Source organism: Ananas comosus, linkage group 17 (genome assembly GCF_001540865.1).
Source record: "Ananas comosus cultivar F153 linkage group 17, ASM154086v1, whole genome shotgun sequence".
Lineage (NCBI taxonomy): Eukaryota > Viridiplantae > Streptophyta > Magnoliopsida > Poales > Bromeliaceae > Ananas > Ananas comosus.
This window is the reverse complement of record NC_033637.1, coordinates 2,053,595-2,065,645: the sequence shown is the minus strand read 5'-3', so window position 1 is coordinate 2,065,645 and position 12,051 is coordinate 2,053,595. Positions and strand designations below refer to the sequence as shown.

The 12,051-nt window shown below is 29.5% G+C and overlaps 1 protein-coding gene across 2 annotated transcripts; it reads right to left on the bottom strand.

The window, feature by feature from the left end:
• Positions 7,846-11,156, bottom strand: LOC109723148 (tropinone reductase homolog At5g06060-like). Of its 2 annotated transcripts, none has more exons than XM_020251397.1 (5): positions 11,000-11,156; positions 10,649-10,859; positions 9,084-9,300; positions 8,899-9,005; positions 7,846-8,133 (listed from the first exon to the last, which is right to left on the bottom strand). In XM_020251397.1, the coding sequence occupies exons 1-5, from the start codon at positions 11,086-11,088 to the stop codon at positions 7,954-7,956; spliced, it is 804 nt and encodes a 267-aa protein (XP_020106986.1). In that variant the 5' UTR covers positions 11,089-11,156; the 3' UTR covers positions 7,846-7,953. The 2 variants fall into 2 exon arrangements, with proteins under 2 accessions (XP_020106986.1, XP_020106987.1); XM_020251398.1 differs by lacking the exon at positions 7,846-8,133 and adding an exon at positions 8,275-8,822.

The window sequence follows — 12,051 nt, the reverse complement described above, 5'->3', positions numbered from 1 at the left end:
GAGCCAACCTAATATAACTGGATAAAATTTTAATAATTAGTATCAAAAATTTAAAATTAAAATTTTATTACTTTATAGTTTTAACTTAGTTTAATTTACCTCCATGGCAATACTGAAACATTGATCAAGTATTAACTATTAGATAATTTTTCAAGGATAACATGATAAAATTGCGTTGCATTATACGAGAAAAGATAAAAATTATTATCAATTTAGTGCAATTCAATCTTTCGTACAAACTACCTCAAAGTCTTATTATATATGTTGATCATAAAAAATCAAACACTCAACATATCAAAATCCGTTATAATCCCACAATAGTTTTTCTCTTTTTCATGGCAATACTGAAACATTGATCAAGTATTAACTATTAGATAATTTTTCAAGGATAACATGATAAAATTGCGTTGCATTATACGAGAAAAGATAAAAATTATTATCAATTTAGTGCAATTCAATCTTTCGTACAAACTACCTCAAAGTCTTATTATATATGTTGATCATAAAAAATCAAACACTCAACATATCAAAATCCGTTATAATCCCACAATAGTTTTTCTCTTTTTCATATGCTTTTCCACCCTTTTCTTTCTCCCTCTAACATCCTCAGGGTTTTCATTTACGTTTTCTCTCGTCTTTTGGCTGAATTTTGGTTGATTCTCTGGCCAAAATTTAGGTACTGAGTCAAATTTTGGCTAATTCTCATAACAATTTGTTTATTTTGTCTAATTTATTTTTTTACGTACTACAAACACCCTTCAAATTGAAACTCGATGGATTCCTTCAAATTGAAACTCGATGGATCTAGATGTGGAGGGGTTTCGATGTGGTTTGAGGTAGTGCAGGATCGAGAATGGGTTTTGAATGGTTGCTTAATTTTGCGAATAATTTTTGTCATATCTTGTTCTTCAGTTTTGGCCTTGAGAGCTTAAGAGCTAGATTTATTTACTAACTTGTATATAGGTTTGAAAGACCGATTTATGTATCTGCTTTTTTTTTTTTTGCTTTTTTAAATTACGAAATTTTCATCTTCATCTTCATCTTCTCATAATTAGTTATGAAAGTACTTGTTTTTTTTATTCTTTATATGAATATATATATTTTATTAATGAACTAATTTAATAATAATAACCATTTTTCAATGAATTGCCTACGCCCTCCACTCTAAAAAATTTCGCAGCACTTAATTTCCATCCGTATTATTATGACAAATTGAGTGTGAACTTTATCTAACAGTACTATTGCGTTGAAATTAAAATTAAGAGGTGTTAATTAAGAAAAAATAAAATAAAATAAGGCCAAAGGGCTCATTCTCATAATTCTTTGTTGTTGAAGGATCTCATACATTTAATTTAGGGATAATTATCTATATACTTCTCAAAATTTCAAAAATATCTCATTTATTCATATTTTTTTCTTTTCAATATATCCCTCATATATTTCTCCGTTATTTCAAAATATTCCTGCAGTTACTAACCGTTAAGTTAATTAGGGTTAAACATGAGTTAAATATTTATTAGAGTTAAAAAAAAATCAAAATTGCTATTTTGCCCTTAATTTAAAGGCAAATGAAAAATATTGGTGATGGTAGAATGATATATTTGAAAAAAATTAAAAATTAAAATATTTTTCATGCCTCTAATTTAAGAGCAAATAAGAAAAATTGATAACGATAAAAGAGTATATTTGAAAGGGCAAAATAGTAATTTTATAGAGATAACAGCTATTACTAACAATTCATTAAAAGAATTTAACTCTAGAGATATATTGAAAATTGGTTGGAACTTAAAAAATGCATTTTCAATATTAGTCTTCTAAGAGAGATAAATTATAAAATAAAAAAAATTTCAGAAATATATAAACAATTGCCCTATTAATTTAATATATGTTTCTCGAGCATATCCAAGGAAAAATTTGTAAAATTAAAGAATTTTACTTTTACATTGAACTGAATTGTCAAAAGACGTTAACTACAAATTTATATATATATATATACTAGTAAAATGTACGTGCAAATGCACATAATAATTATTAGAAAAAGTTATAATTTTTTAAAATTATTTTTTAATTTTAGGCCATATTTTATATGATTGCCAAATATGTATCTAAAAAATTTAAAATAATAAATCACGCTATTAAGAAAGATATGCTTTAAATGATAAATAATTAACAATAATCACTAATGCAAAAATTACTTTTGAAATTAAATAGAAAAATAAAATCTGTTAGGAAATAAATTTTTGAAATTAAATAGAAAAATAAAATCCGTTATCTTAAAAAGAAAATATATTTTGAAATTAAATAGATAATATCTAANATTTTATTTTATTTTTTCTTAATTAACACCTCTTAATTTTAATTTCAACTCAATAGTTACTGTTAGGCAAAGTTCTCACTCAGTTTGTCATAATAATACGGATGGAAATTTAGTGCTGCGAAATTTTTTAGAGTAGAGGGCGTAGGCAATTCATTGAAAAATGGTTATTAATTATTAAATTAGTTCATTAATAAAATATATATATTCATATAAAGAATAAAAAAAAATAAGTACTTTCATAACTAATTATGAGAAGACGACGATGAAGATGAAGATGAAGATTTCGTAACTTAAAAAAGCGAAAAAAAAAAGCAGATACATAAATCGGTCTTTCAAACCTATACACAAGTTAGTAAATAAATCTAGCTCTTAAGATTTCAAGGCCAAAACTGAAGAACAAGATATGACAAAAATTATTCGCAAAATTAACCAACCATTCAAAACCCATTCTCGATCCGGCACTATCTCAAACCACATCGAAACCCCTCCACATCTAGATCCATCGAGTTCCAATTTCAAGGGTGTTCTTAAAAATTATAGTACGTAACAAATAAATTAGACAAAATAAACAAATTGTTATGAGAATTAGCCAAAATTTGACCTAGTGCCTAAATTTTGGCCAGAGAATCAACCAAAATTCAGCCAAAAGACGAGAGAAAACGTAAATGAAGGTAAATGAAGATCGTGAGGATGTTAGAGAGAGAAAGAAAAGGTGGAAAATCATATGAAAAAGAGAAAAACTATTGTGGGATTATAACGGATTTTGATACGTTGAGTGTTCGATTTTTTATAATCAACATATATAATAAGACTTTGAGGTAGTTTGTACGAAAGATTGAATTGCACTAAATTGATAATAATTTTTATCTTTCCTCGTATAATGCAACGCAATTTTATCATGTTATCCTTGAAAAATTATCTAATAGCTAATACTTGATCAATGTTCCAGTATTGCCATGGAGGTAAATTAAACTAAGTGAAAACTATAAGGTACCGTTTGGTTCGGGTATAAGCAATAATTAGCTATTACAGGGATAGGTACAAGTATAGGGATAAGAAAAATAATGTTTGGATGAAAATTGGGTTGTTTTCGGGGATAAGAACAATTTTAGATAGTTTTATATAGAAAATGGAGGTATTAGTGGGGATAACCGAGAACTACTATTTTGGGGTAAAAAATTAGCGTTTAGGTATAAAGGGGGATAAGGGTCTATTTCTATCCCTATCCCCTAACCAAACGCTGCCTAAATTAATAAAATTTTAATTTTAAATTTTTGATACTAATTATTAAAATTTTATCCAATTATATTAGGTAGGCTCGCTAGTCATTCCAAATGGTTCTGTTTGGTGATATGGCTACGCAGTTGATTGATTGGTACTATTCATAGTACTCCTTTGTCGCCCTCCAACAAAGTTGTGCGTTTCCACATGGGTATACTTTAGCACTTCAATTATTGACCAAAATATTTCAATAATTTCAATAAATTTATTAAATTTATTAAATTTTAATTTCTTAAAAAATAAAATACTTAACAACTGATAACCAATATAAAAATTAAATTTTATAGAAATATATTTGACATTCACTATATTTACAGGGAGCTATATGAAATTAACCCTTAAATTTAACTATTATATTGGTTATCAGTTGTTAAGTATTTTATTTTTTAAGAAATTAAAATTTAATAAATTTAATAAATTTATTGAAATTATTGAAATATTTTGGTCAATAATTGAAGTGCTAAAGTATACCCATGTGGAAACGCACAACTTTGTTGGAGGGCGACAAAGGAGTACTATGAATAGTACCAATCAATCAACTGCGTAGCCATATCACCAAACAGAACCATTTGGAATGACTAGCGAGCCTACCTAATATAATTGGATAAAATTTTAATAATTAGTATCAAAAATTTAAAATTAAAATTTTATTAATTTAGGCAGCGTTTGGTTAGGGGATAGGGATAGAAATAGACCCTTATCCCCCTTTATACCTAAACGCTAATTTTTTACCCCAAAATAGTAGTTCTCGGTTATCCCCACTAATACCTCCATTTTCTATATAAAACTATCTAAAATTGTTCTTATCCCCGAAAACAACCCAATTTTCATCCAAACATTATTTTTCTTATCCCTATACTTGTACCTATCCCTGTAATAGCTAATTATTGCTTATACCCGAACCAAACGGTACCTTATAGTTTTCACTTAGTTTAATTTACCTCCATGGCAATACTGGAACATTGATCAAGTATTAGCTATTAGATAATTTTTCAAGGATAACATGATAAAATTGCGTTGCATTATACGAGGAAAGATAAAAATTATTATCAATTTAGTGCAATTCAATCTTTCGTACAAACTACCTCAAAGTCTTATTATATATGTTGATTATAAAAAATCGAACACTCAACGTATCAAAATCCGTTATAATCCCACAATAGTTTTTCTCTTTTTCATATGATTTTCCACCTTTTCTTTCTCTCTCTAACATCCTCACGATCTTCATTTACCTTCATTTACGTTTTCTCTCGTCTTTTGGCTGAATTTTGGTTGATTCTCTGGCCAAAATTTAGGCACTAGGTCAAATTTTGGCTAATTCTCATAACAATTTGTTTATTTTGTCTAATTTATTTGTTACGTACTATAATTTTTAAGAACACCCTTGAAATTGGAACTCGATGGATCTAGATGTGGAGGGGTTTCGATGTGGTTTGAGATAGTGCCGGATCGAGAATGGGTTTTGAATGGTTGGTTAATTTTGCGAATAATTTTTGTCATATCTTGTTCTTCAGTTTTGGCCTTGAAATCTTAAGAGCTAGATTTATTTACTAACTTGTGTATAGGTTTGAAAGACCGATTTATGTATCTGCTTTTTTTTTTCGCTTTTTTAAGTTACGAAATCTTCATCTTCATCTTCATCGTCGTCTTCTCATAATTAGTTATGAAAGTACTTATTTTTTTTTATTCTTTATATGAATATATATATTTTATTAATGAACTAATTTAATAATTAATAACCATTTTTCAATGAATTGCCTACGCCCTCTACTCTAAAAAATTTCGCAGCACTAAATTTCCATCCGTATTATTATGACAAACTGAGTGAGAACTTTGCCTAACAGTAACTATTGAGTTGAAATTAAAATTAAGAGGTGTTAATTAAGAAAAAATAAAATAAAATAAGGCCAAAGGGCTCATTCTCATAATTGTTTGTTGTTGAAGGATTTCATACATTTAATTTAGGGATAATTGTCTATATACTTCTCAAAACTTCAAAAATATCTCATTTATTCATATTTTGTTCTTTTAAATATATCCCTCATATGTTTCTCCGTTATTTTAAAATATTCCTACAGTTACTAACCGTTAAGTTAATTAGGGAGTTAAATATCTATTAGAGTTAAAAAAAATCAAAATGGCTATTTTGCCCTTAATTTAAAGGCAAATGAAAAATATTGGTGATGGTAGAATGATATATTTGAAAAAAATTAAAAATTAAAATATTTTTCATGCCTCTAATTTAAGAGCAAATAAGAAAAGTTTATAACGATAAAAAAAATATTTGAAAAGGACAAAATAGTAATTTTATAGAGATAACAGCTATTACTAACAATTCATTAAAAGAATTTAACTCTAGAGATATATTGCAAATTGATTGGAACTTAAAAAATGCATTTTCAATATTAGTCTTCTAAGAGAGATAAATTAGAAAATAAAAAAAATTTCAGAGATATATAAACAATTGCCCTATTAATTTAATATATGTTTCTCGAGCATATCCAAGGAAAAATTTGTAAAATTAAAGAATTTTACTTTTACACTGAACTGAATTGTCAAAAGATGTTAACTACAAATTTATATATATAAAAAATATTTTCTATCAGCTTAGTTTATAAGTCACATGTTTGAAACTTCAGAATTTATTTCAAAATTTTTCGCTTTACTGATATTAGAGCTCTTCAAAACCTGAGAGAATATTATTCTGAATAATAAAATTATGCATTTTTAGTGTTTATAATACTTCGGAACTTTTGGGATCTCATAAAAATATCTCATTTTTAGGGAGATCAATAGCTAAATTGACTCTCTCTCTGTCTCTCTCTCTCTCTCTCTCTCTCTCTCTCTCTCTTCATATTACTCCAAAATTATACTCTTTTATAATTTAAACTAATAACTTATTCAACAAATGTGGTGCACCCGGTGCACACAACAGTTTCTCCCTCTCACCAGCACAAAGTCCGAGTAGACGGGATCCGCTCATTGCTAGGGATGTCAATGGGTATGGATGTTCGAAATTTTATCCGAACCTGAACTCGAATAAAACGGATATATCCGATGCTAAATGGATATGGATTCGGATATGGATATCAAAAATAAAAATCCGACGGATATGTATTTGACTGTACCGACCCGAATCTGAACCCGAATTTATTTTGTATTATATATATATATATAAATTTGATGTTATATTTGAATTTGTATTTTAAAAATTTACATATAATATAATATATTTTGAAATATTGAAAAAATAATAATTGGTTTGGGTTCAGATTTTCGGGTTTGGGTTCGGGTTTCAGATTTTTAGTCAGGTTCGGATTGGGATATGGATTTTTAAAATCCGTCTGGTTTGGCTTCGGGTTCCGGTTCAGGTTCGGGTCTCGGGTTTGGAGTCAGATTCGGGTTCAGGTTTTTAAAAATTCGCCTCGAATCCGACCCGTTGACATCTCTACTCATTGTGGCATTGTGCAATTCATCATCCACTTGCAGTCACCACTACATTGATTTCATAGTACTAAAATTTGCTCTGAATAAATTAATTTTCATTCGAAATAGTCGGCCAACACGTCAATACATACCGAAATATTGATGCAAGTTTAGAAACAAATCTCGTTGTCTATTTGTTATCTTTATAGCTCCACGGTGATTGTTCGAAGGCAAGACGGTTAGAGTGCATTGTATTTAGGAATGTAATCCAGTACGGCTCATATTCATTCGGCCCAAACTTGACGCAGGGTCGACTCAATCCAACATGGCTTCAAATCTAGGTCCTGCCATATATACCAAACTATTACGTTTTTAGACCTATGAGCCAGCACAGCCCTCATCTTGTTAGTAGTAGTAGTAGTACAAATCGGACCGTGCCAAACTGGATTTCATGTCTATCCATTAAAGTTTTTTATTTTTTTAAAAAAATAATTCAGCATTGTTATTAGCTCGTTTAATCGGTACGAGCGGTCAATAAGTTTGCTAAATCCCTAAAAAAAAGCTCTATCATAAAAAGATTTGTACTTTTAACAAAGTTTATATTGATGGATTTGATGTAAAGATGGAGACAAAGCAAACATCCCAAAAAAAAAAAATAGAGAGTATATTTTAGCTTTCAATTTTAATTTTTTTTAACCTTAAATTGAGGGAGTGTCAATAAAATGGTTTTGATAATTGCTAATTAACGACAATGTTAAAAGGTCAAAAACACACACACACACAAATAAAAAAATAAAAAAAAATAGCAATAAGCACATTCGTTAGGGAACATCTGGATATATTGAAGAATAAGCAACATACAATTTTCAGCTCTTATTAATCCCCATCTTATTTAATCATGGATATTAATTAAGTTTAGCGGGCAAATTCTAATTAAAGAAAAACCCATTTATTGTCATGCCTCCATCAACCGTGATAGTTTGTCCGGTGATATAAGAAGCTGCCGGGAGGCAAAGGAATGCCACCGCTGATGACACCTCCTCGGGCTTCGCAACTCGCCCGACCGGCGTGCAAGATCGAATCTTTGCCAGTGTCTGCTCGTCGAGATACTGCGAAGAGTATAAATAGAGCTACGATGAGATATCTGAAATAACCAAGTACTCTAAAACTTTTTAAGATATTCAAGAATAGTATTTTTAATATTTTATATCCAGCCGGGTCATCCAAATGGCTCCAATTAATGATGGTTCTAGGAGTTTTGGACTAAAGCATATATATGAACACCATAGTTTTTTTTTTTTTTCTTTTTATTGTGTCATAAGTTAATAGTTTTTGTAGTAAAATCTGCTGCTAATTTAAAATTAGGAATTGAGTTTAAGAATGATCCGATAGGGTTTCGTACTTTGGACTGGTTTTGATCAAACCCACAATCTCAGGGAAAGGTCCAACTCTAATCCCACACAACAAATCACACCTTTTAACTCATGGTTATAGCCCCCCTATTCTTTAGGGAATCATGAGAGACTTAGAACATGTTGATTTATATTATTCTTTGTCCTTATTTACTGTTCTATCCAGAGCAGTTTGGGACGAAAACAGGATTTTATAAATTTTGATAAATCGGAGCGAATCAAGAGACGAAAGGAATCCTCTGTTTACTGCTCCATTCTTTTAGCGGATAGGGTGCGGAGAGGGGTCCTCCACTTATTATTATTATTTCATTCTCAGTGGGTCTGAATGAGAGCTCCATTGACTAAGATCCATTTGCATGCTAGTTTGCACAGCAACCTCTAGGAATCTAAAAAAAAATAAAAATAAAGTAAAAGCAAAAAATAAAAAATAAAAAAAGAATGAGCGAGAAAGCTACAACTGACCGGAGCAACTAAGGGAGTCATCGTAAACCAAGGAGCGACACAGTTAGCCCGAATGTTGTCCTTGGCCCACTCACATGCCAGATTCTTCGCCAGCTGGTTAATTGCTCCTGCGTTACAATGCAAAGTTTGATGATCACAACAATGAGATCATAAGTTCAAATTCTTCAAAAACTAACAACTCTTACCTTTAGTTGCAGCGTAAGGGGTCCCGTAAGGTACAGCGACGATACCGGCGACAGAAGAGGTGAAAACGATCGAGCCGCGTCCTGACTCCTTCAGGAGTGGATGCGAGAGCTGGCTGAGATGATAGCCTGATTCAAAGTTAGTGGCCCATATGTGCGCAGTATCCTCTTCACTGTACTCTATAGTTGGTTTTACTATGACTGTTCCTGCATTGTTTACCTGCATATCAATTAATGACATGTACAGTACATTATCAGAAAAATATTACATATAAATATCAAAAGTATTATTCGTTGATAATTTGAATATTTAAAAATAAAAAAGAGGCCTTGTCATGTTGTTCTACTTGCGTTTAGCATTTCTCAAAAAAAAGAAAAAAAAGAAAAAAAAAGTATATGCACATTTTATTATAGTTAAAATTTAGGTATTTAAAAAAATTGTTAAAACAAGTCTCTAATTTTAGCCTTTTGAAAGCTCTAGTGTAAAATGTACTCCTATATTAGAAGCGTAGAGATAATATTGCTATGCTCAAAAAATAATATATAAGATCAAAAACTTTTGTGCTAGGGATACCACCATGTCAATCATAATTCATAAATCACTTTTTCTAGCTCATCCCAAATTTTCTTAAGATAATTAACTGTGGACATATTTATAAAAAGGTATTGAGTTTTATATTTATTCTTTATTTCAAGGGATAATAGATAGAATATCTTTCAAAATTTTTAAAAATTTCTTAAATATTTAAGGTTAATCAAAATAATTTTATTAATTTTTTTTTAAAAAAAATAATTAATTTTTAAAAAATATTTTAAAATAGAAGATAAATAAATTTTTTTTAAAAAAATCATGAATATATAAACAAAAAGCCCCATATTTCAAATATACCTTTCGGAAGTTTTTTATTTTTCTAATATTCACGTGTTAAAGGCCTATTTAAAATTTTTTTAAAATTTGAACAAATAGATTTGAAAATGCAGTATTTTTTTAGGGATAAATATAAAAACCAGAAATTATCCTAATTTTTCTATTCGAAAACCTATAACCTATTACATGTGGATTGATCGGAGAACAGGATTCAATTCTAAAAACATGTAGTACTTAATTACAAGGTGACCCACATATATAGCTTGGGAAAAAAAAAAAGGAAAAAGAAAGGAAAAAAAAAAAACTTCAAATACAATCTATGTGGTTTTGTACTTTTTTATTATTGTACTAAGTGATTTAAAATGTATCAATTTAGTATCTTATAATTTAAATTTTCTCTGTTTATTATCACGTCGATCTACTAATTTTTTTTCGTTAAATCAGTGACAAAGTTCAAACTAAAAAATATTAAAGTAAATATTCAATAAATCTGGAAAGGGTATTTGAAATTTTTTGCATATAATTTAACGAAATATTAATGAAGGAGCTGAGCTGGAAATCAAGAGGTACTAAATTGATACACTTTAAAACACACACACACACACATATATATATATATATGGTACTAAAATAAGAAAGTGCGAAGCCACAAGGATAGTATTTGAAACTTACTTAAAAAAAAAAAAATGATGAGACTCACGGGTATGTTGAGTTTTCCGGAGAAGAGGGAGGCCACCTCCTTCATGAGCTGCTCGCGCTGCTCCCGCGACGACACATCATAGACGGATCCGGTCACTCGCAGGTAACCCATCCCCTTCCACCGCTCTACGCACGACCGCAGCTCCGCTTCGTCCAGTGTGCACGTGTGCACCGCCGCCCCAAAGCTCAGTAGCTCCTCCACCACCGCACGGCTTCACACATACGTACGTACGTACATGCATGCATATTATTTCTCAATTATATAAAAATTATATATTTTTATAAAATAATAGTAAAAATAATTATGTTAATATAAAATATGTAGGAAAAAAAAACGAAGACTAGAGGTTACCCAATTCCTCTGGTACCTCCGGTGACCAGAGCGGTCATTCCATGGAGAGACCATCTCTCTTTGCCTTTCTTACTCTCTATTTCCTCCATTTTTTGAAATTATTTTTTTTTTTCTGTTTGGTGGCTGGGTGTGTATCCGTTACCTTAGCTTTCCTTTTATAACTTATAAGGCCGAAATTGTAGAGAAATCCCTCAACTGTGGGAATCTCAAATTTGCTTTTTTTTTTTTATATCGATATTTCTTTAGTTTCTTATTTTTATTATTTCAATTGTTTTACTTGGATATAATAAAATTTAGGATTAATTTCATACAGATTCTTGCAAACATAGTAAATAACAAATATATTTCTACAAAATTTATTTTTTATATATTTTTTTGTAAAAGTCTTGATATTTTCAAATATGTCCGTACCGTTAGAATACGTTAGAAAAATTTAGTTAACCATAGGTTAAATACTTAACCCTACTTAATTTTTGCTATTTTTATTCTTTTATACTATACTGTTATGATTTTTGAAGTGATATATTTGTGATGACAAAATTGAGAATATAAACAGTTTTCGAATGGTAACAAATCAGAGGTATATATATTTAAAAATATCAGAACTTTTACAGATATAGTATATAAAAGTTGAACTTTGTAGAAATATATTTGACATTTACCATGTTTGCAGGAAGCTATATGAAATTAGCCCTAAAATTTAATTATTATACTGGTTATCAGTTGTTAAGTATTTTATTTTTAAGAAATTAAAATTTAATAAATTTATTGAAATTATTGAAATTTTTTGGTCAATAATTGAAGTGCTAGAGAACATATACGCACGTGGAAACGCACATCTTTGTTGGAGGGCGACAAAGGAGTACTATCGATAGTACCAATCAATCAACTGACATATTACCAAACACAACCATTTGGAATGATTAGTGAGCCTACCTAATATAATTGGATAAAATTTTAATAATTAGTATCAAAAATTTAAAATTAAAATTTTATTACTTTACACCCCGTTTGGAATGGAAACAAGAGGGGGGATAAGAGGGTTATCCCCC

Excerpts from the sequence above, each read along its gene's own strand:
- LOC109723148 (XM_020251397.1), bottom strand. The coding sequence starts at position 11,088 with ATGGAGGAAATAGAGAGTAAGAAAGGCAAAGAGAGATGGTCTCTCCAT. Across the intron at positions 9,301-10,648 it reads CCGGAAAACTCAACATACCC|GTAAACAATGCAGGAACAGT; the intron begins GTGAGTCTCATC and ends ATTGATATGCAG. Across the intron at positions 8,134-8,898 it reads TGACTCCCTTAGTTGCTCCG|TATCTCGACGAGCAGACACT; the intron begins GTCAGTTGTAGC and ends TACTCTTCGCAG.